We start from the raw sequence: 26,230 nt of genomic DNA on the forward strand, positions 1-26,230 counted from the left end.
TTCATTTTGCTCCTTTCCCCAGCAGTTTTGATAACATCTTCTGACAGCCATTTGGACTTCTTCTTCTTACAAACTGTTGGAATATTCTTCTTTGCTTTTCTGTTTTAATTATATCTTTAATCTCTTCCCATAGTTCATCTGGTTCTCTTTCACACAAATTGAGTATGTTGAATCTGTTCTGTATGCTAATATTGTATTCAGCTGGTATGTTTCCAAGATCATATCTGATAGACATTTGTGATGTTTTCAGTTTCCGTAGTTTCACGTGTATCATAGCCAGTGTAGGTGCCAGGTTATTTTGCGCCCTAGGCAAAGTTTACAAGTGCACCCCTTATTTCATAAACTAAAATGTTTCTAATTGACATTAAACAAAATAAAATTGTCTTTCAGGTTAAATTAATAAGTAAAGTAATAGGGCTTTTTTTATTTTCTTTTTTAATTGATTTGAAAATTCTCTGATATCGAAATTTAATATTTTAAAATGTTAACATTTTAAAATATTTATCTTAACCGAATTTTAAATAGCGATAAGTTCAAATCATTTAGGTAAGGAACAAAAAAGAACCAAGAGTTAAATAGTAAAATAGTGTGATGTGTGAGGGATAAGGAAAAAGAATCGATACCTAAATCATATATCGCTATTAATTTTGATATTTTAGTAAAATATGAATAAAGCATAGCTTGAAGTTTTGCACCCCTTCATGGCTTGCACCCTAGGCAGTTGCCTAGTTTGCCTAAATGGTAGCACCGGCCCTGATCGGAGCCACTAATAACTCATGGTCTGTTTCACAGTCTGCACCTGGAAAAGGCTTGACAGACTGAATTGCACTTCTCCATCCAAGTATATAGTCAATTTGATTTCTGTGTTGTCCATCAGGTGATACCCATGTGTACAATCTTCTTTTGTGCTGTTTAAAGCAGGTGTTAGCAACAAGCAAAGAATTCTCTGCACAAAAACTCAACTAGTTTCTTCCCTGCAGTGTACAGTCTTTTAAATCAAATGTAAACAAGTTCCTCCTTTCCCAAACGGTACTATAGGTTGATCAACTAACCTCTCATGTATGGGCTCAACATTAAAAATAAATAAAGATTATTATTTTTCTTTCTGTATGAATGACTATGAAAAGAGCAATTATTAAAAACTTAGCCAACAGTTTTCCTATCACCATTGCTGTAACATAATTATTCATAACTGTTAAAATTTTTCTTTCTATATAAAAGACTTCATAAATATCTGCTATTGAGTTCTAAAATTCTCTCTCATTTCTTTCACAACAGGGTTATATACTATTCTTCTCACTCCACATGCTTCACTACATAGCATACTTTCCACTTTTCATTTCAGTCATAAAGAGAGAAAAATGAGTTATTATTATATGTTATCATTACAGAGCTTTATCTGAAAACAATAAATTCCACTCGCTTCTTCAAGCAAAACAAGTACATTTTTCAATAAATTACAGATGCCAAGAAATTATATTCTTGTAAACCAAGAATATCATTTTATCCATGTGTAAGCAAACAAAGTTTGCTCTTTAAGTAACTTCATGACTTGGCAACTCATGTATGGAGGTTACTGACTTCACATCAATTGCCTTAATATCCCATAATGCAAAGCGCATATCCTTATAGATATGTATAATGCTAATCATTATGAGAAGGGTCACTACTTGGACCAGTTTCAAATTTTATTATGGTTTTGTCAGTGGGAATCAGACCCAGAAGTGATACCATGGTTGAAGTAATGAATAAGTCATATTTCCATATATAAGTAGCTAAAAGGTGTCACATCTTATTACTAAAATTCTCTGGATTAAAGATAGATGTTGAAATTTTTTCCACCAGGTTATACTATAAATTAAAGATACCAAGAAATTATATTCTTGGTTTAATTCTTTATCTAAGTGTAAGATATTTATCCAAGGTCTGTATAGTGATCCTTCCCATTATACATGTCTGTAAGGATATGTGCTTTGCATTATGGGATACTAAGGTAAGTGATGTGGTTTGCTTACACTTGGATAAAGGATTAAACTAATAATATAATTTCTTGGCATCTTCAATTTATAGTATAACCAAGTGGAAAAACTTTCAACAAGTACATTTTTCATATCATGAATATATTTAAACTAAATTATAGCAAAATAAATTTTATTGGGGCACTTAAAGACCAAAGCAGAATCTTGGAAAATACTTCCACATCACCTTTAAGGAATATGAAGAAACTGACTAAAGTTTCTGACCTAATGTCCAGTCCTCGCTTTCATTTGCTGTGTCCCATTAGTAGGGTATCCGATAGATACTGAATGAATGAAAATGGGCTGCCAATTTCAGACTTAGCAGATGAAATTATACTCTGTATTAGCTTAAACCACAAATACATACGATCATGCAATGCAATGAAATTTCATGCTGGCTAGGGCATCACTTGGTTAAACAAGGTCTCTGGTGTTTTAGTCAGGGGACCAGCATGAAGAGTGAAAAGTCAGCTACTGGAACATACTCCAACTCCATCTAGAAGAAGAACAAACCCAACATTAGAAGAATTGAAGATAGGAGCTATCAATATATGGTGTATTAAAGGAAAGGAAATTGAATTTATAGAAGAACTGGAAATGTATCATGTGGACATAATTGACATTACCTAGACCGGTGATGGCGAACCTTTTTACCCAGGCGTGTCAAATTTTTTTTTTTTTTTTAAATATTGACGTTGTTGATGTGCCACTTGCATACATGCATTATAAATGTAACTACATAATCATAGGTGGTGACTTATCATATTAGGCTATTTATTTAATAGGACATTGATATAAAATCCATGAATTCATATTATACAGTTAATTTAATCAACTGAAATTACAAACTTACATTACATTTAATGACTTTTCTGTTGCTTACTACTGGTAGAAAGTTCTTTCAATGAACAAACCTACCTTCCCCTTAACTGAGAGCGATCTTACACGATTTATCGCAGTTTTTTTCATCAGAATACCAATATTTTTCAACATCCAAGGTGTGTCACCTGAAACCCCCAAGTGTGTCAGTGCTGACATGTGTGTGTCATAGGTTCGCCATCACTGACCTAGACAAAGAAGATAAAAACAGGTATGACCTTACTAATGAATAATAAGTATGGGATGTTATATTCAGGCAATAACAATCAAAGAAAGGAAGGAGTAGTGAGAGCATTCAACAGCAAACATGAAGATTAATTTCTTAATTGTAAGGCAGTTCCAATAGAGTTTATGTGGACAAACTTCAAAATGGAGAAATGGACAGTGCAACTTTTTTGTGGCTATGGTCACACAGAAGGTTCTTTAAGGAAGAAGTGGAGGAATTTTTTTAAGTCATGAGAGCAGGCAGCTGAAATAAAAGAAAATGGGAAAAAGTAGTCCTTGTTGGAGACCTAAACAGTAGAGTAGGAAATGAATCCCACCAGGCATACAGAAACGCTTTAGGAAAATTTGGCAGAAAGGGCAAGGCTAATAATAATGATAAGTATCTGCTGGATTTCCACTCAGGATATTGACTAATCATTACTAACACCATGTTCCAACATAAAGATGTACAAAAGTTCACACAGAGAGAAGACACAAGAAATAAGAAAAGCCTCATTGACTAGGTCATTGTTGATAACAATATCTTCATGCTGGTTCACGATACCAGAGTGTACAGAAGATTTGAAATTGGAAGTGACTATCACTTAGTGCTAAGAAAGATAAAAATGGATATTACACTGAAAAGAACAGTATGTAAGAAAGTGTTAAGAAGAAATAAAGTTGAGCAGCTTTTACAGGTAAACAGACTCAAATATGTAAACCTTACTGAAGTAAAAATTGATAGTGAGGCTTTTTGTCTCAAATTGTGCTTCAGTTGGATACATGTGGCCTTCGGTGGTGTTATTGTTGAAATTTTGTTGTTTATATTGTTTTCGCTAGTCGTTTGTTTCACTACTTCAGCGTCTAAAGATGGCGTCCATAAAGAAACTTACGTCAGCAGCATGGAGGACTTCTGTACGAAAGTCTAGCTCTTCTTCTTCTTCTCTTCCGTCTAAGATGGGTTGAGTCTTCTCTTGAGCAGGATCTTCCAGTCTTCTCTATTCTTTGCTGTTCGAAAAAGTTCCTTATCTGCATTCCGAGATGTTCTTTATTAATTTCAGCCAGGTAAGTCTTGGTCTTTCAGGTCTTCTTTTTTCGGTTGGAAAAGTATTGATTAGGACGTTAGGAAGTCTGTCTGCATCCATGCGTACAGTGTGTTCAAACCATCTCAATTGTTGTTTTCTAATTTTTTCTATTATTGTCTTTTTATACAATAGTTCTTGTCTGACTGTGATGTTTGTTTTCTTTTCTATCCAACTTGTTCTATTTATTTTTCTTAAGCATTTCATTTCAAATGCCAGCAGTTTTTTCTCCTCTCTTTTTTTAACTGTCCACGCTTCTGCTCCATAGATAACTGTTGGTATAATTATTGCTTCATATCATTTGATTTTGGCTTGTTTAGATATCTTGTTTGTTTTCCAGATTTTCTGTAATTTTCCCATGGTGGTCCATCCTATCGCTATTCTGCTTGATTGTTTTGAGTTCATCTATTGTTTCTGTTAGTTTTGATCCAAGGTATATGAAGTTGTCTACTTGTTCTATTTGTTCTCCGTTTAGGGTGGCTGAGATGGTAGTTCTGTTCCTCCCTATTTTCATCACTTTTGTCTTTTGTATATTTATTGTCATGTCATATGTTTTACAGGTTTCGTTTAGCTTGTTGATCAACTTTTGTAGTTCGTTTGGGGTTCTTGCAAGAAGAACGAGATCATCTGCATATTTGATATTATTTATGTTTAAACCGTTGACATTGATTCCAGGCTCATTGTCTATTGCTTTCTTTACAACTTCTTCTAGATATATGTTGAATAGGCATGGGGATAATGGGCATCCTTGCATTACTCCTTTTTGGATCTCTATGGGTTCTGTTGTGAGTGTGTCCTTTTTAATTATTGCATTTGTCTTAGAGTAATATTTTATCAGAAACTGTATTATATATTTGTCTATTGCTTTTTCTAGTAGAATTTTGAGAGGGATTTCTCTGTTGATGTTATCGAAAGCTTGTTAAAGTCCACAAAACAACAATATAGTTCTTTATGGTCTTCCCAGCTGAGCTCTGCTAGTTGGTGCAATGTGAAAATTTGGTCTATTGCTGAATAGTTTCCTCAGAAACCAGCTTGTTCTATGCCTATCATTTCTTCGTAGGTGTTTTTTAATCTATTTTGTATAATTCTTATGAATATTTTACAGGTGTGAGGGAGTAAATTGATTGGTCTGTAATTTCTGCAGTCTCTTTTCTCTCCTTTCTTGTATATTGGGATGATCTTTCCAGTTCTCCAGTCATCTGGGATCTCTCCTGTTTGTAGTATTTTATTGAATAGGGTTGTTAAATATTCTATTGATATGCTGCCTCCATATGACCACAGTTCAGTAGGGATAGTATCAATGCCTGGTGCTTTATTGTTTTTCATCTGTTTTATTGCGTATCTAACTTCTTCTTGTAAAATTTTTGGGTGATCATTATTTTTTTCTATTGTTGGCATTGTAGTTTTGTTTCCTTGGTGGAAGATAGTCTTAAAATGATTTGACCAGATTTTTCTTATATATTTAATATTCCCGGTTTCAGTCATTTTGTTGTTTACCATTGTTACTGCTTTTGCTGAGAATTCCTTTGTAATTTCTCTTACAATATGGAAGACTTTTAGGTTGTTTTGTTGGTATGCTTCTTGGCATTTCTTAGCTTTTTCTTCTAACCATTTTTCTTTGGCTTTTTTGCATAGGTTATCAACTTTATTTTTTAGTGCTCTGTATTTTTCTCTATTCTCTTCATTGTTTTGTTGGTTTACAAGTATCTTGGCCTCTCTTTTCTCTTCTATGGTAGCTATGATTTCTTGGGTTATCCACTGTTTGTTTATTTTGGGTTTGGAACCTAGAGTGTCTTTTGCAATTGATAACACTGTTTCTTTTCCTTCTTCCCAGTATTTTCCGCTGTTCTGTAAGATGGAAGGTTTTAATTTCAAGCACATCTGTTCTAAAAATTGACTTCTGCTTGAGCTATCTTTTAGTTTTGATAGGTTGATGTTTTCTTCTTTTCTGATATTATTTTTCCTGTTGAATTTTATCTTCACTTTGGCAGTTAATATTTTGTGGTCAGTGTCAAAATCAAAACTTCTTAATGTCCGTACATTATTTACTGATCGTTTCCATTGTTTGTTTATGATGATATAGTCTATGCAGTTCTTTATATTACCATCTGGGGATGTCCATGTATATTTATTATTAGGGCATTGATAGAACAATGTGTTTGTAATCATTAGATCGTTTGCTTTACAGAAGTGGAGTAATTGTTCTCCTCTGTCGTTAAGCTCTCCGTATCCAAATTTCCCTATCGCATCTTTTTTGTCTGCTGTGAACTGTCCTATTTTAGCATTAAAATCTCCCATCACTATCATGAGTTCTCTATTTTTGGGATTATCTATTTCCTGTTGTAGTTCTTCATAGAAATTTTCTATTTCTTCCTCTGAATGGTTACTGTCTGGTGCATATATTTGGATTATTTTAATTGTTTGACCTTTTTCTTTTGCTTGAAGTTTGGCTGTTATTATTCTAGGAGACACTGGGTTTATTTCAATAGACTAGTCTAGCTCTGCCTTGGATTTTTTTCGCAGTGGATGCATTGCAGAAACTGCTATTGTATGTATGTATGCACCAAAAAATATGAAAGATCTGTGGAACGTTAACGTATGTGAAAAGTGTCTAGATAGATTAGAGCGATTAGGAATGGAAGCAAACTTCGGGACTGTAGCAGAAGAGCTTCTGCAGGAGTTCATGAAAATGAAAAGCGACCTTCATCTCCTGCAAGAGGAATTGGAAGTGCTCAATAAGGAGGTTCAGGATATTAAGACTGAGTTAAATGTGTTGAATAGAGAAATTAGGACTATGGAGATTACTTTAACTGAAGTAACTAGAACAGGTTTAAGTAAGGGAGAAACGTTGGTGAATGATGAAATAATGAATAGTATGGAAGTGATTGGGAGTCAACAGAATGAAAGCACAAGAGGTCTAGAAGAAATGAGATGTTGTGAAAGTGAGGGAGTAAGTAAAAGAGTGTTGAGGAATAGTATTGAAACTGGGAGAGTCATGAAAATTGTGTAGAAAATGAGGTCATGAGTGACGCTTGTTTGGGTTTGAATGAAGTTATGAGTGGTATAATATATGGTGATTCAATGATTAAGGGTATGAGCAGTATGCCTGAGGAATGCTTGTCTGGCAGAACAATAGAGAGAGAGAGAGAGACTAACTTTGTAGGCATTTCACTAATGCCTACAAAGTTGTAGGCATTAGTGAAACTTGGCTTTCAGCAGAAGATGTGGTTACTGGAATTGAATGTGATGGGTACAGTATTTTCAGGAAGGATAGAGAAGATAGAACTGGGGGAGGAGTATTGTTGATGATAGCTGATGAGTTGCAGCCAAAAATAGTAGTATATCAAGATGATAGACGTGTGAATGATAGTTCATTTGAGGTAGTCTGGTGTGAAATAGTGACCAAAGTAACCAAATATACAGTTGGTTGCTGCTATAGGCCAAGGCGTGCAAGGAGTGATATTGAATTCATGCATCAGCAAATTAGTGCAATGAGTGCAGGGTTAGTGATTATTATGGGGGATTTTAATTATGGTGATATCAATTGGAAGGAGGAAATATCAAGTGGCAAAAATGAAATGGAATTCCATTTCATTTTTGCCACTAGACACAACCAGGTTTTCTAATTAATCTTCCCACCTTGCCTCAAATAACCCCCCTCCTTTAATTGCCTAACAGCAGAAGTATGGAGAATGAAGACATCCTAACATCAAAATAAGGTATGTGCAAAATTTCTTCCTCTATTAGTCTGCATATATTTACCCTTAAAATACACTTTTAATACCCTAAGGATTCTTGAGTAAAAAGCCAATGTATTTAAAATAAGGGACACTCCTAAACGAACAGGCAAAAATAGCTGTAAAAATAATAACAGAGAAAAATATAATATAGCTAAGCTATGTGTGAAAGTGGCTAAACAAAAGTCATGGGAAGACTTAGTAAGAATACAGCATATAAATATCAGGAAGGTGGAAAAATGATCTGTAGGTTATTGAAATAAATAGTTTAGAAATGGAGGAAAGAGTACTATGAAAGGAATCAAAGATGATAAAGGCATATGATTTTGTTTGCTCTGTTCAGTTAATTTTTTTCTCATAATCTGATTTTGTCTTTACCATGGTAGTCACCTTTCTTGCCTGTTACTGTTTATCAGCTTGCTGATTACTTTTCTCCTACCTATAATGCTACTCATCATATAATTACTACCTAATTTATCCTCCTGACCTTGGGTATAGAGCAGTGTTTCTCAACCTTTTTTTGGATCATGCCCACCTCAAAGATTTTGATGCCCCCCCCCCCCCCCTTAGCGTAATAGTCAACCAAGTTCTGAAGAAGCATAATATAAATAGGTACTTCAAATTAAAAAGGAGCATAGGTAAAACTGCTTTTAATTTGACTTTCTTCAATGAATATAAATTTTATATTACACTTTGTATATTATAAACATAAATCGAACTCAACTCGGGAAAATAAAATCCAAGTTAATGTGATCCTTGAGCTTGATGTCTGCTGCAAAGAGTTTTTATTTGATTAATTTAGTCAATTTCAATCTCAAATAAATACCCACGGTTTATAATATCCAGACGATTTCTTTTTTTTCAGTAACAAATCATTTACAGCACTAAAGCCACATTCAACTAAATATGACGACGGGAAGGGCAACAGTAATTTTCTTGCAAAACTAGTTGAATTTGGGTATTTCGTTTCTGTCTCATCACAAAGCCATGCCATTGTTTCTTTTATGCTGAATAAAGTTCTAATAGACTCATCATTTTGCATTTCTGAGAGTTCGTCTTGATACTGCATGGCCACAACAGTTAGGTCCACTAGCATTGGCTGAGTTATCCAAGATGGAAAATAAATTTCTTCTAAATTAGAAAATCTGTCATTTAAATCACAGGCCATTTTGCTTAGGTGATCAACAATAATAAGTACAGCAGCATCAGTTACCTCACACTTATTTAGCCAATAAAATTGGTCAAATTTTTTGTCTGTAACATTATTTTGACATAATTGCAGAAATGCAATGAAGCCCAATATCTTGGCCTTTGCATCAACAAGGGTCTTATTTGCTCCTTGCAGTTCAAAGATATCTGTCAAATAACTCACAAATGCATGACCATCAACTCTTTGTAAGAGTTTCATTTGAAGTTTGTCATTCAAAAACTCACTAAGAATATCAAATAGTCTCATGAATCTTCTCAAGCAATTCCCTAGCGACAGCCACCTCACCTCGGTGTGAAGCAGTAGTCTTACATGGTCAGCAGTTTTATTGTCGCATTTTTTGAAGAGACGCTCATATTTGGCATTAGCTTTGATATTGTTGATACATTTTATAACTGAATTCAATATCTCATTTAGAACTGGTGAAAGTTTTTTGGAAACTAAATTTTCTCTGTGAATAACACAATGCACAAGCAACATTTCAGGATTGTCATCCTTCATTAATTTTAAACAGCCACGTTTCTTGCCCATCATAACAGGTGCACCATCTGTAGCACAAGATGTAATATTTTTCATTGATATTTGAGCTTCATCTAAATAATTTTTGAGTTTATTGTGTATATTAATGACAGTAGTGGTGGTTTTCAATGCTTCACAGAACAATATCTCTTCAGTAAATTCACCATTGTCAATATATCTTACATAGGCCATCAATACAGCCTCACTATCTCTTACAGTTGATTCATCCAACTGTATTGAGAATTTCCTTGATCTCAACTTTTCAATAAGTTGTGTTTCCACATCTTTAGCCATCTCATATTCTTCTGCTAACAGTGACATTCCTTTGATAACTTTGTTATCAAAGGAATGTTATCATCTTTCTCCAGAGCTGTTTTGAGAAAAGTTGATATCGCTGGTTTAATTAAATCCTCCCCTATAGTATGCTTTTTTCCTGATTTAGCTATGAGCAGAGAAATTTCATAATTAACTTCAAGAATACGATTTTGGGTAGCAGTTCGTACAGAGAACGATGAATCTATTGTTGATCTTTTCTCAAACTGCTCCTTTAGAGACTTAAATTGGTTCAAATCATAGTTCATATGTTTTGCCTTCAAATGTGCTTCGAGATGACCTTTTTTCATTGATTCATTGGTCAAGCAATGTTCGCACAATAGACAGAGTGGTGACCGTTCATCCTGAGGGGCTGGTTTAATTAAATCCTCCTCTATAGTATGATTTTTTCCTGATTTAGCTATGAGCAGAGAAATTTCATAATTAACTTCAAGAATACGATTTTGGGTAGCAGTTCGTACAGAGAACAATGAATCTATTGTTGATCTTTTCTCAAAATGCTCCTTTCGAGACTTAAATTGGTTCAAATCATAGTTCATATGTTTTGCCTTCAAATGTGCTTCGAGATGACCTTTTTTCAATGATTCGTTGGTCAAGCAATGTTTGCACAATAGACAGAGTGGTGACCGTTCATCCTGAGGGGCGGGTATGAAACCGAACTTCAAATACTCATCTGAATATTGACGAACTTTTTTCTTGCTTGCATTACTCATTTTATGCATAGGATTAGCAACTGAAAGGAAAAAAAAAAAAAAATAGATCTATAAAGTATACTATGCATATGTGGATTATATAAGGAAATTAATGGTGCATAACATGTATTTATATTGTGAGTTCTACAAAGACATATAATAAATAAAAAGTTAACATAATAAAATCGTAAAATTTTAAAAGTCTACCATCACAAGCAGAGAAAAAGAAAACAACAATATATGAGAGATTATGTTCATGTTTTTAGCTGTCAAACGAACCTAATACAATTGTGGCAATTGTATTAGGTTCGTAGCAACTTTTGGATAACCATAAAACTAACAACATGTAAAAATGTTACATAAAAACGCCTACTAGCATATACTAGCATAGATTATAAACATTGACAATAAATAAAAAAATTAAACAAACTTGCCTAGTTGTTTCTGCAACAAAAACTGCACAATGTTAAATTGGCACTGTTTACTTTTCAGAAGTGACGGGTGCTACGATCTAACCTTAACACACTTACGCCGCCAATTATTTATGTTAACTGCTGTATAGTCCGACCACAAAAGCAAGAGCTGTCGTTGATTCGATTCAATTATCCGACGTGTAATAATAAACAATCATCCCACAATACAGATTTATTACGGAATGGATTCTCTTTCTGTTTCAAGTAATTTATCAGGCAGGTAAATAAATTTCATTTCCTTTCCTCCATGTGATCTTTCCTTCTTCCAGCCTATGTTTCCATCACTTAAAAAATTTACCATGTTTGGTTTTAAAGTGACATTCCCAGATTATCCAGAGTGCAGTACTAAATGTAAGAAGCATTTACAACATTTTCTTTTGCATGTTTGTTTGTGGGACTTACATAAAGAGAGGAGGGGTAAAAGCTGAATTATGTTGTTCAAGTTTCTGGGCCTAGGTTTCATAGAAATGAAAAAATAGTAAAAGGTGAACAATTAAAATAAATTGGAAATGTGGAGTGCTGATTATAAAGAATGATTGGGAATGAGCTGCACAGTTTGATAAATTGACATAACAAAGAAATTATATATTAGGAAATATTTTGATTTAGATGAAAGTCAGATTCTTATAATCCAGGGTCAGATGTTGAGATAGAGAGAGAGAACAAGGGATCATTTCTGTAGAAAGCAGAAAGAGTATAGTTATCAAGATGAGTTTATTGATTTTAGCTAATAGTGAGTTCTTAGGATTTAATTCCCACATCTATTACAGTTTTTTATGATTAAGTTGAAATTAGTACTTTCAATATATTAAGTCTTTTCATATAATGGAAACTTTTAGCTTATGGTTATAACATAAAATAATGCTATGTATTTACAATTTTTCCTTGTAATTTAAGTATTTGTGCTTTTCCTTTTTCTTTTTTTTTCTTCTTTTTTTTTTTACCATCATAGATGAAACTTGCAGATATGGAAGTTCGTGTACAAAGTGCCAGATTGCTTACATGGCGAGCAGCGATTTTAAAAGATGCAGGGAAACCTTATACTAAAGTAAGTGAACTTTCTAGGTAGGCTTATATTATACCTTTATCTGACTCAGATAAAAAAAAAACAGAATGTTCTAAAGCATATAGAAAGTTCAAGTCAAAATCTGTCCAGGAATTATCTTCATAATTAAACCAAGAATATGATGTAACAGAACAATGGTAGAAAATATTCAAGAGAAAGAGAGAGTATATATATATATAAATGCTCAAGATCCATCAAAATCCTGTAATATGAAAAGCAGACAAAATAGATGATATTTAAACAGATAGCTTAAATATAGAGATATAAAAGCTTCATTGTAGTTACACTGCACAATTCTGAAGGCAGAATTCTGGATTCTTGGAGTAGAGCTCTCATAGTCCCCATTCATGAAAAGGAGAAATAAAACAAATATGAGAATTACAGAAGAATTTCCATACTGTATATTCTAGGTAAGACTTCTGCCAGCATACTTAAGAAGTATGTTAAAACAGTGTGACAGTGAAACATTGGTTTAGGCTAAATAGAAATTTTCAAGATCTGATTTCTGTTTTAAGACAGGTGGTTGAGAAATCACAGGAATATAACAAGGATCTATTTTTTAACTTTTTTAGATCTGGAAAAAGCATATGCTATGGTGTCATGAGAAAAGCCATTCAAAATCCTATAATTACGTGTTGCAAATGGAATATTTTATGGAGTACAGTATACAGTCTATACTTAAATTGAAGGAGCTACTAGAAGATGGTTCTTATATCTCTGACTCACCCACAAAAGGTTGCAAGATTTATAGCATATCAGTGAGCAAGAAGGTAAGAAAAAAGGAGGAATCTGTTCACTTTTTTTGAACAGCTGAAGGTTATATTTTTTTAAGGAAGGCAGAGTGGGGAGGTTGTTCCATAGAACAGAAGTAGATGGAATGAAAGAGGAAGCAGAGAAGTTGTTTCGGCAAGTTTCAAAGTTACTGTAAAGGGGTGTTGGTTAGCAGTAACTCTAGTTCTTATTTTTGGAAAAAAGTGGGAGAATGATAATAGCCAATTCAGCAGAGCATTGTCCATGGAAGTATCTATAGAACTGGCATAAGTCAGAAAATGAAACATCTATGAGAGAGGGATTGAAGTGGATCTATGAGAAAGAGAGAGTGGGGAAGGGATCATTAATTAACTGGATTGTCCTCTTTTGGATGGTATCAATTGTTGGGACCCATGGTTGGGCTGATTTGTGATTTGTATAGATTTAACAGCAGTAAAGGAAGGTTCATGTGAAGTAGTGTTTGAACAGAAGAGTACACAAGGGTCAGTTTTTTTGTTCACTTCAGAAGCTATAGTTGAGATGTGGTTGTGCTAGGAAATGTTGGAGGTGTAGATCAGTAAAAGGAGGAAAATCTGATTGTGTTTGGATATCAGGTTATTATTGAAGGTTAGAGGAAGGGATGTGAGTTGAGCTCTTTCTTCCAAGAGAACAGATAGGACTGGTGGTACATTGAAGTCTACAAGTTGGAAATTTTTTTCCACTTGGTTAGACTATAATAAATTTTGTTTAATCCTCGATCCAAGTGTAAGCAAACAAAGTTTGCACCTGAAGTATCTTCAGGACTGAGGCAACTCATGGTAAAGGTGGCCCAAGCTCTCATCACTCCTTGTCTTAGTATCTCCCATAATGCAAAGCACATCTCCTTGTGGACATGTATAATGCTATGCATTAAAGGAAGGGCCACTACCCAGACCAGTTTTGACTTATAATGAGGTCTCGTCAGTGGGAGCCAGACCCAGAGGTGGTGCTGCTAAGGCAGAAGCAATGGAGAAGTCATATTTACCTATACGAGTTGTCAAAAGGTGTCTCACCTTATTATTAAATTATTCTGGAATTAGAAAAAGAATGTTGGAAGTTTTTTCCCACTTGGTTAGACTATAATAAATTTAGTTTAATCCTTTATCCAAGTGTAAGCAAACAAAGTTTGTGCCTGAAGTATCTTCAGGACTGAGGTAACTCGTGGTAAAGGGGGACCAAGCTCTCGTCACTCCTTATCTTAGTATCTCCCATAATGCAAAGCACGTGGAAAGACCACTACTCAGACCGGTTTTTAATAATAAGGTGAGACACCTTTTGGCAACTCATATAGGTAAATATGACTTCTCCATTGCTTCTGCCTTAGTATCACCACCTCTAGGCCTGGCTCCCACTGATGAGACCTCAATATAGGTCAAAACCAGTCTGGGTAGTGGCCCTTCCCTTAATGCATAGCATTATACATGTCCACAGGAGATGTGTTTTGCATTATGGGAGATACTAAGACAAGGAGTGATGAGAGCTTGGGCCACCTTTACCATGAGTTGCCTCAGTCCTAAAAATACTTCAGGCACAAACTTTGTTTGCTTACACTTGGATAAAGGATTAAACTAAATTTATTATTGAAGTCTACAAGGTTGTCCTTCATCAAATTCCTGACATGTACCTTCGGGGGGGGGGGGGTGTACAGGATATGATAGTACTGCATGAAAAAGTTACATCATTATCAACTTCCTATTGGCAACTTCCCTCAAAATCAATCTGTTATCCATCAAGACTCTGATATTATCTGATCTTATATTTCTCTCTTCTAAGGCACTTTTTTTTTACAGTATCGATCTAGCAGGATCTAGACTTCTTCTGGTCTTTTTCTTGCCATTCTGGCCAAAGCACTTGGTTTCATAACTTTCCTCTCTCTCTCTGTCTCATTGTTTAAGTAATCATATCATCCGAGATTAGCTCTGCTAATACATTCCTGAATGCTAATAATGTCAACTTCTTTTCTAATCTTCTCACTTTTAATATGATATTGCCATGATGCCATCTGTTTACTTCCCTGATCTTTCTCAGAAAACTGATACATGTGGTCTCATCTTTCATCAAGTATTTTATTTTTAACTTAGCTCAGATCCATAAGTTAAAATTAGTTTGAACACTGTCTAGTATACAGCTTGCTTAGTGTTCGACTAATTTCTCTCTTATTTGTTAAGAGTTAAAATTATTCATTTCATGAATATATAAGAACTGGAAAACTACCAAAACTGTGGCAGGAAGCCAAAATAATTGCTGTTCCCAAACCAAGGAAAGATCCAAATAATGTCAAAAATCTATGACCTATCTCCTTGCTGTACTCCACCTTTAAGCTCTTTGAAAGAATTCTCCTTAAAAGAATTTCACCACTCATCAAAAGAGTACTCCCAATTGAACAAGCTGGCTTTAGGCCGAGAAGAAGTTCCCTGACAACACAGACTGAAGCAGGCTTCCAGAAGAAACTTAAATCCGGAGTCACTTTCATTGATCTAGCATCAGCTTATGACACAGTCTGGATCAGGAACCTCCTCCTAAAGCTATGCAATATTATAAGGTGCAAAAAAATTTTCAGCTTTTGAATTCATTCTCTCCAACAGAAAGATCTGGGTCCATATTGGTGGAAAAAAGAGCAGAACCAGATTTCTTCACAATGACCTCCCACAGGGCTCTGTGTTAGCCCTTTACTCTTTAACATCTACATGTCTGTGTTAAACTGTGAATGAAATTATTATGTATATTTTGTTCTTCATTTACATTTAACATAACCTATCATATATTAAGCATGACTTGTTTAAAAATTATTTGTTAATCCCTTGCCTAAGAATTATTATTCATGTATTATTCCTGAATTTTATCAGCTATTATTTGATTAAATAATTTTAATATATATTTTGCTATTGGAAGGACTCAGTGATAAATATCATTTATCTTATTTACTTCAATGATATTATGAGAAATTATATGTATATAATTTAATGTACCTTATATATATACTGTAACATATATTTTATTATTATTAATTGTAAATGAAATGAAAGAGAAAATTAAGTAACTGTAATATTTTTATTAATGTTTTTCATTACTCAATGTAAAAGTATAGCCTTATGTAACGTTAACGCGAATGTTTATGTTTTGTTCGTTGCCATGGAGAGAGAAATAAAATGGAATGCACGTGGGTAGACCGTGAGCTTCGATAACGAGGAGAGAAAAAAAATATATATGGGTGGTAATAGATAAGAGTAAAAAAAAAGGAGGAGAGAGTTTTGAAGCGGGAAGAAGGAAGGATATAAGCAAGGGGGTGAAAGTAAATAAAAAAGATTGAAGGGCAGGAATTCAAGAGAGTAGTATTTAGAAGTATGCAGAGACGAAGTGAAAATTTATAGATAGCTGAAAGCAAAGTCAGCTGTGGCATTAATGGAATTTGGTGCCGTATTGGATAATTCAAGGACTGGAAGGTTAATGAAGGAATCAGAATAAATCCAGTTAGCTTAGAATTACTACTCATTTGTATATTGCTTTTAGGAAGAATTGTACGGAGCTTAATTTGTTGTGAAGTAGTAAACAAGGATATCAATCTGCCCCATAGTTACCGTCGAGAATTGTGAAGCGTGACAAATAATAATCTAGTTATGACCTTGAAGAATTCTTTTTAAATGTGTTCCATAGGTGTAATAAATATAATTTGAAGATGTGCTCACATTAAATCTGACGTGCTGAAGATTAATTCCGGTAAGGACAGTCGTGTTTTATTTGTTTCTGTGTATGAAGATTTGAGTGATAGTTCCATTTCGCTTATTCTAACATTTACTGTGGCATAACGCCGAAGTTAGAAGTTGAAAATAATTTGCCTTGAAATAATATCTGCCGCGATTAATGATATGATAAGTGCCTGCTGAGAGTTAAGTGTGGAGTATAACCGAGATTTATGAGCAACTAATTAAACAAGAAATTCTGTTGTATTAATCTGAGTAAGAAATCTTGTAATTGAGGAAACTGTAAAACTTGTATGTGAAGATTTTGAAGACTGAATTTATATGAATGATTTGACCTGATGTACTAACCTAATTGTAATATCTTATTTTAGAAGTGGAATTCATATATTTGTCATATAGCCTTATATTAAATGTTTTGTTTTGTTAATTTCAATGATGTGTTTGCCTGATTCTTTTTTATTGCACCGTTCATAAATAATTCGAATCTTGCGGGAGCCTCAATTGAAAAAATATTAAATTCGGCCTGAATGAGTAAGGAGACTGCTAATTTAATTGAAAATTGATTCTACTATTTTATATAGACTGATCTAATATAGGGTGGCGCAGTATAAATATAAATTTCCCTATATTTGGATTAATTGATTTTATTAATAAGAGTACGTTACAACAAAATGGCGGATTCGAAACTAGGATGTACGTTCTAACATCTGTCTTATCACATACCAATTCAAGCAAATATATGTATGCCGATGATCTAGCGATCCTACACCAATCTACCTCCTTTGCCAACCTGGAAACAACCTTGAACACATACCTGAACATCCTGGAGGTGTACTTCGAGCAGTGGTACCTGAAGCCAAATCCAAAAAAAAAACTGTGTCCATAGCATTCCACCTGAACAATGCAGAGGCAAATCGGCACCTCAACCTCTCTTTCTATGGCAAAATGGTAGAACATGAGCCTCATCCGAAATACCTTAGAGTGAGCCTGGACAGAAGCCTGACCCATAAAAAGCACATCATCAACCTGTCCAACAAAATTAAAATGAGAAATAATATCATTTCAAGGCTTGCTGGAACAGCCTGGGGTTGTAGTGCAGAAGTCCTAATGTTGTTTGCACTAGTCCTTGCATTCTCTGCAGCAGAATACTGTACCCTTGTCTGGGAAAAAGGTGTGCACACTAACATTATAGACACCGAGCTAAACTCTACCATGGGCACAGTTAGTGGGACACTGAGAAGCACCCCTCTCCCCTGGCTGCTTGTTCTATCTAACATTGCTTCACCAAATATACAGAAAAGACAAGCCTCGATTAATCTTTAATCTAGATTAATCTAGTCTTTAATCAACCCAAAGTTGATTAAAGACTAGATAATCTAGGTTATATAATTCAGGCCTCAAAAGCAGGTTAGCATCCTTGCAGATGCATACTTTCCTGGTTGAATCAATCAACTTGAATATGAAAATATTATTAGAAATTTTGTTGTCAAATCTCTACAGTTTAGCTCTTGTTTTCAAACTCCTGTACTTTTATGCTAATAATATCTGAGGTATATTCGTGTTCATAATTCACATCAGAGAGTTACTGTCTTTATTTCTTTTCACCACTTTAATACATATTTTTCTTTTCATTAATCAGATATGATAAAGGTAACATGAAAACTGAAGAAAAAGATATTCTAAATGTCTGGAGTAATTACCTTGAAAGACTGCTAAAGAAAGAAGCAGTAACAGCATAATGTTAAAAACACTCAGCAAGAATGCAATCAGGAATACATAATCAATTCTTGAAGTAGAAATGCCATCAAAAACTTGAAATACAGCAATGCAACTGGAATGGATGATGTTCAACCAGAAACGCTCAAATATGGAGGAAAAAAGTTTTACAGTGGTTACACTACATAATTCAGAGGGCATCATCATAGGAGTTGGATTCTGGATCATTGAAGTGGAGTTCTCATAGTACCTATCTATAAAAAAGAAAATGAAACTGAATATAAGAATTACAGAGGAATTTTCTTATTAAGAATGTTCCTGGTAAGATTTATGCAAATATACTTGAGAAACTGCTGAGAAATATTGTGGAAAGGAAGCCTGGAGAAGAACGAGCTGGATTCAGGATAAATAGAGGTTGTTAGAATCACATTTTCATATTTAAGACAAAAAAAAAAAAAAGGCAAGAGATATAGCAAGGATCTGTATTTAAGTTTTGTATATCTGGAAAAGGCATACGAAACAAGATGCCAAGAGAAAAGCCATTCAAAATGCTACAACAGTTATATAGTATAAATGGGATGTTATATCAAACAATACATAGTCTATATTTAAGTTCTAAATCAGCAGTTAGAATTGAAGGAGGTACAGAAAAGATGTTTTGATGTTAAATCGGATGTGACCAAGGGTGTACATTATCTCCACTGCCATTCATTATCTATATGGATGACAATAAGTAATACTAAACCTGATATCAAAACTGGAGATGTCAATCTCAACTCTTTATGCAGGTAATGTTATACTTCTAAATAAATCCAGTACAAGTCTGCAGGATTACCTGACTAAAATGAATGATTGCTATGATTAATTTGGTATGAAAATCAGTAATAAAAAGGCAAATACGATGAAAATAGGTAGAAACATTGAAAACATTAACTTCATTTTGAATGGAGAACCTATAAAACAAGTAAAATTTTTTAGTTATTTAAGCACAATTTTTAGTGAAGATGGCAAATTAAATATGGAAATAGATAGCAGAATTAGCAAAGCTGGTATTGTAAAAAGTCAACTGAATAAATTTATATGAAATGAATTTATTTATTTATTCTTATGGCAAAAGGAATACAAAGCAGCTACAGGTCAATGTCCAGTCCAGAAAGCTAATCCAAGGCCTCATCTGTCACCTCGTGGATATCCTGGAGGTTACCACCTTGGGCAGTCATTCACAATATGAGTGATCATCTGAACCATGGGGGAACAGTCACAATAAGGGTTGTCTGACAGGCTCTATTTATGTAGTAGGTAGCCACATCTGCTCTGGTTAGTTTTGATCCTGTTGAAAGATGACCAAATCTTTCTAGGAAGAGCAAAACCAAGCTGCAGAGCACAGGGATCTTCAACCATGAAGCCATTTGTTGGAAGATTGTTGAGCCAGTGTTCTCTCCACATGTCAGGTGTTGATGATAAATGCAGCTGAAGAGAATTTGTCCATGGACCAGAAAGGGTTTCTTGATTTTAAGTGAAGATTAGGTAACATTTGGGCACTACAAGGTTTCTTAAATGAAAAAAGAGGAATGGCGTGCATTGCACCTGCAAAGCTATGGATAGGATTTAAAGTTTGCGAGAGCAGCTCAGTTATATACAGTAGGAAAAAAAAGTGTGTGAAAGTACAGAACCTTGTGGTACTTGAGCATTTGTGGGGAAATCTGAGAAGAGGAAGACATTCACCATGACTCATAATGAGTGAGTGAGTGACTCGTTTATAAAGAGTACATTAGTCCATTGGTGTCTTTTCTAATTTTTATGGCTACAGCACCACTGAAAATGTGCTCCACAATGACCTGTGGATGAAGGGATGCAGACTACAGGCCTTCAGGAGCCAACTTGCAAGCTGACCTGCCATGGTGCATCAATTACGTTTTGTTGTTATAACCAAAAATCTGTCTTCATAGTCCATGGTAGAGTGAGGGCGACCTGCTAGCAAATGTCTGGAACACATTCCATTGATTCGAAATGCCACCCAGAGTCTGGATACAACACTGTGTGAGATTTCAAACTCTCTGGCAATATTAGTAATTCTGTGGTCTTCTTCAAGCTTTCCAATAATTCTTCATCATCATCATCATCAAATTCCTGCCATGTACCCTCAAGGGGTGTACAGGATATGATAGTACTACATGAAAAAAATTACATCATTATTAATTTCCTATCTACAATTTTCTTCCAAATCAGTCTGTTACTTGTCAAGACTCCAACATTATCAGATCTTATATTTCTATCGTCTAAAGCACTTTGTACTGTATCAATCCACCTATATCTTGGTCTTCCTGTGGGTCGTTTTGCTGCCAACCTGGCAGAGAACACTTGTTTCGCTAATCTTTCCTCGCCCATTCTGTTTAACTGACCATACCACCTCAGATTAGCTCTGCTAATGCATTCCTGGATGCTGATAATGTCAAGTTCTTTCCTAATATCCTCGTTTTTAATATGATATTGCCATTGATGCCATCTGTTCATGCCAATAATCTTTCTCAGGACTCTCATATCTGTGGTCTCTAGTCTTTGGTCAAGTGTTTTACTTCTGACCCAGCTCTCAGATCCATAAATTAAAACTGGTTTGAACACTGTCTTGTATACAGCTAGTTTAGTGTTCCGACTAATTTCTCTCTTATTCCATATGAATTTATTCAATTGACTTCCCACCATACCAACTTTGCTGATTCTGTTGTCTATTCCTATATTTAATTTACCATCTTCAGTAAAAATTGTGCCTAAATAGCTGAAATGTTTTACTTGTTCCACAGGTTCTCCATTCACAACACAGTTGACATTTTCAATGATTCTGCCTATTTTCATTGTCTTTGTCTTTTTATTGCTGACCTTCATACCATATCTATTACAACAGCTATTCAATTTAGTCAGAGAATCTTGCAGACTTGTAGCAGATTTATTTAGAAGTATAACATCATTTGCATAAAGCAAAGAGCTGACATTAACATCTCCAATTTTGATATCATGTTTAATACCACTTTCCTTCATAATGTGATCCATATAGATAATGAATAACAGAGGGGATAATGTACAACCTTGTCTCACACCAGATTTAACATTAAACCATCTTCCTCTACTTCCTTCAATTCTAACTGCTGACTTACAACTCAATAAAGACTAAGTATTGTTTGATATAATGCCCCATTGACACCATATAACTGCAGTGTTTTGAATAGCTTCTCTCTTGGCACCTTGTCATATGCCTTTTCCAGATCAACAAAACTTAAATACAGATCTTTGTTATATTCCCATGCTTTCTCGACTATTTGTCATAAAGTGAAGATCTGATCCTGACAGCCTCTATTTGGACTGAATCCAGCTTGTTCTTCACCAATCTTTTCTTTCACAATTCTTCTCAACCGTTTCTTAAGTATACTTGCATAGATCTTGCCAGGAACACTCAGTAGGGAAATACCTCTGTAATTCTCACATGCAGTTTTATTTCCCTTTTTATATATAGGTACTATGAGAGCTCTACTCCAATCATCAGGTATTCGTCCCTCTGTCCAGGCTTTCTGAACTATGCAGTGCAGCCACTGTAAGACTCTTATACAACCATACTTCAGCATTTCTGGTCGAATATCATCTATCTACTCCTGCTGCCTTTCCACATTTCAAGCCTTTGAGCTTTTTCTACTTCAAGTATGGATATGTATTCCTGACTGTGCCTGGTCAGTGTTTTTTACCACTGTGCTGTCATCACTGCTTGTTTCATTTAGCAGTTTTTCAAAGTAATTACTCCATACTTCAGGGATATCTTTTTCTCCCATTTTCATGTCACCGTTATCATCTCTAACTCCTTTTACAGCACTCTTTCCTCGATTCTTAAGCTTCTTCAACAACCTCCAGAATATTTTGCCACCTTCTTGATATTTATTTTCTATATTCTTGCCAAAGTCCTCCCATGACTTTTGTTTAGCTAGTTTTACACAGTGTTTAGCATTCTTGCATTTGTCTCTATATTCTCTAAGAGCACAAGCTGACTTATTTGACAGGAACTTTTGATATGCTTTTTTCTTTTCCTTCACTGCCTCTTTAACTTCCTGTGTCCACCAGGGAGTTCTGAATTTTTTATCCTTACAGACAACCTCACCACATGCCTCTCTGGCAGAATCAATCAATGTTTTCTTCAGAGTTTGCCACCACTGAATCTCCAAGGTTTGATTCCTGTTCTCAAACTCTTTCATTTTTTCTTCAATAATCTTTGTGTATTTTAGTCTACAATTCACATCTGAGAGCTGCTCAACTTTTATTCGCTTTAAAACTTTCTTACATGTTATTCTTTTCAATATGAAATTCAATTTTATCCTGCTCAAGACTAAATAGTGATCACTTCCAATTTCAAATCCTCTGTACACTCTGGTGTCCTGCACCAGGGAGAAAGCATCACTAGCAACAATAACATAGTCAATGAGACTTTTCTTATTCCTAGCCTCTTCTCTCCATGTGAATTTGTGCACATTTTTATGTTGGAACATGGTGTTAGTAATAACCAGTCCATGTCCTGAGCAGAAATCCAACAGATATTTGCCATTATTATTAGCTTTGCTCTTTTATCCAAATTTTCCCAAAATATTTTTTGTATGTCTCACAATCATTTCCTACTCTGCTATTTAGATCCCTAACAAGGACCAACTTTTCATTTTTCATTGTGTCAGATGCTTTTTCTAAAGCCTCAAAAAATTCCTCCACTTCTACCTTAGTAGAACCTTCTGTGGGACCATAGGCACAAATAAGTCTCATTGTCCAGTTCCCCATTCTCATATTTGCCCACATTCTTCTACTTGAGACTGACTGCCATTCAAGAAGATTAGCCTCGTATTTTGTGTTAAATACTATGGCTACTCCTTCTTTTCCTTGATTGTCATTGCCTGAATATAGCATTTTGTATTTATTGCTCAGAAAGATCTCACCAGTTTTGGTCTTTTTTGTTTCAGTCACCTCTATTATGTCGATCTGGTACTTATCTAATTCCTCAGCTAGCTCCCGTTGTTTTCGCCCTGGTTCCCTGGCGTAAATAATGGGGGCCTTGTTTAACCGGGCGACACCCCAGCCGGCATGAAGTTTTGTCATGTTGTACCATCATTCTATATTTAGGTTTAACCAATAAGAATACAATTTGGTCGGCTAAATCCCAAATTGCCAGCCCATCCTCGTCCGTTCAGTATCCAAGTAGATACCCAACAGGGTGCACCACGAGAAGGTGAGGATTAGAAATTAGGTCAGAAGCCCTGGTCGGTTCTCCGCATTCCTTTAAAGGCTATGTGGAGGTCTCATCTCAGTTATACAGCTTTCCCCTGTGTGAAATCATGTACATGAGTCCTTGAGATGTTACAAGACATCCAAGTTTGCAACTTTATTCCTTCGCGAAAAGAACTTCCTTCAATCACAATTTGCTTAGTGCAGCCTTTTATCTTCCCACATTACCCTTTTGCATGCAATTCGAAAATCTGAACGTGTACTCTCTTTCTACTCGAAATTGTCACAAGCTGATTCATCTGAATTTGCAGTTATAAGCTTCAGCAATGGTGTTCGTCCTTAGGTTTTGCACACCGGTGTATAACAGTATTTTGACATTGTACTGTTAATTGTACTTCCTGTTTATTTTATAATTCATAATGAAATACAGTTAACAGAGTAGTTAAAAGAATTCACTTAAAACATTTATTTTGGTTTTATTTTCATAATTATGCTAATTTCTAGTTTGTTTATATTACAGGAAGCAGCTATGGCAAAGTTAGCAGCTTCAGAGGCAGCAACCTTTGCTTCTCACCAGGTGAAATATAACAAACGTTTAATAAAATATATTTTATAAATTGCATAATTACATTCTGATTTGATCTTAAAGTTTAAAGACATTTCTTATTGCCAGTTTTTGCTTTGCATAACTATCTGCTATGAAAAAAATATAGCTTTAACCACACAAACGTGCATATGGATCAAATATATTATTTGATTGATACTCCTTCCATGTTATTTCAATGGCATTCGAATGTTTTTTGCTTCCTTGGGCTCTTTTGCATCCATGTGATTTTAGATGTGTAAACACATCGAGGCCAGTTAGGTGGTTAATATTTGGTTAGTTAAGCTTACTGGAAATGGTTCTATCCTAATAATCACCTTCACTGTATGTTAATAAATCTGTTAATTTTAAAATATATGTCTATTATTATCATCATCAGATTTCCATCAGATTTTGACATTGTACTGTTAATTGTACTTCCTTTGCATAACTATCTGCTATGAAAAAAATATAGCTTTAACCACACAAACGTGCATATGGATCAAATATATTATTTGATTGATACTCCTTCCATGTTATTTCAATGGCATTCGAATGTTTTTTGCTTCCTTGGGCTCTTTTGCATCCATGTGATTTTAGATGTGTAAACACATCAAGGCCAGTTAGGTGGTTAATATTTGGTTAGTTAAGCTTACTGGAAATGGTTCTATCCTAATAATCACCTTCACTGTATGTTAATAAATCTGTTAATTTTAAAATATATGTCTATTATTATCATCATCAGATTTCCATGGAGTCAAGAGACTCATCATGGGAAGTCTCACTCTCTCGCGCATCTCATCATACCGTGAATTAAACGCATTCCCTATCTCTGCACTTACCACACTTTCAGGCAGTGCATCCCAATCACCACCCACTTTCCATGCAAAAAAACTACTCCTCCTTATACAGCTTCCAGGGATAGCCTCTTGTTTGCCTCCTGTCTCCAGCCATTTCATGAAAAATCTCATGTACGTTAGTCTGGTAATTTTCCCTTACCAACTTATATGTCCTGATCATGTCCCATCTCTTCATTCTATCCACCATGCTCTGCAGTTTGCATTCTCTGAATTTGCCCTCATACTTAACATTTCAGAAACCCAAAACAGACTTAGTGAATTGTTTCTGGATCCTCTCCAATAACTCATCATCCTTTGGAAGACCAGGCGATGAAATCTGTGCACAGTAATTCATATGTGGTCTGATCAAGGCTTTGTACAATGGAATCATAACATCCATACTTCTACATGTCAGTGTTCTCTGCATCATTGCCACAATTTTAGCGAAATGTCCCTGAACTTTCAGGTTCCTATGCACTATCACTCCCTGAACTTATAGGTTCTTATGCACCATCACTCCCAGATCTTTAATCTCTTCCACTCTGCATCCCATCTTTGCTTCCCAAATTTTAAAATCCTATGCTTTGCCACATTGAACTGATATCCCCACACACACTTGCCATTTCATCCAGTCTATTCATGCCTATTTGCTAGGCTACAACATCCTGTCTGCTCTTCATAGCTCTCCCCTACTTTGCATCATCTGCAAAACCACTCATACCAGTCAAGCCCTTCCCAGTGTCACTTGCATACATATTAAACCACAGTGACCCAAAAACAGAACAGTGGGGCACACCACTAGCGACTCTCCTTTTTTTAGATATCACTCCCCCATATACAGTCTGCTGATATATACAGCAGAATGTAACAGCCAATCTCCAGTTCAATGCACTAATCTACCATTCAATCCCATCAGTCCAGTTTAATTGCATCTTGTTATGTGGCAATTTATCAAAGGCCTTTGCAAAATCTAAATATGCATGCATCCACATCATCCAATGCATTTCTCACTTTGTTACAATATGTAAGCAGATTGCTACAGCACAGTCTTCCTTTAGCAAATCCATGCTGTCCATCAAAGAGAATTCTGCTGCCAAGCCATTTCTAAATCCTGATCCTCAGTTGGCTCTCTGATGCCTTGACCA

At 35.0% G+C, this 26,230-nt stretch overlaps 1 protein-coding gene across 1 annotated transcript in view; it reads left to right on the top strand.

The window, feature by feature from the left end:
- Arc42 (Activator-recruited cofactor subunit 42) overlaps window positions 1-26,230 on the top strand; it is a 164,307-nt gene that overhangs the window by 118,664 nt on the left and 19,413 nt on the right. The window contains exons 9-10 of the mRNA XM_090412720.1: window positions 12,097-12,192; window positions 24,184-24,240. Coding sequence (XP_090268846.1) covers window positions 12,097-12,192; window positions 24,184-24,240 — 153 coding nt within the window. The remainder of the gene's footprint in view (window positions 1-12,096; window positions 12,193-24,183; window positions 24,241-26,230) is intronic.

This window comes from Typopeltis vanoorti, chromosome 23, assembly GCF_054136105.1.
Source record: "Typopeltis vanoorti isolate ZY-2024b chromosome 23, IOZ_Tvanoo_1.0, whole genome shotgun sequence".
Classification (NCBI taxonomy): domain Eukaryota; kingdom Metazoa; phylum Arthropoda; class Arachnida; order Uropygi; family Thelyphonidae; genus Typopeltis; species Typopeltis vanoorti.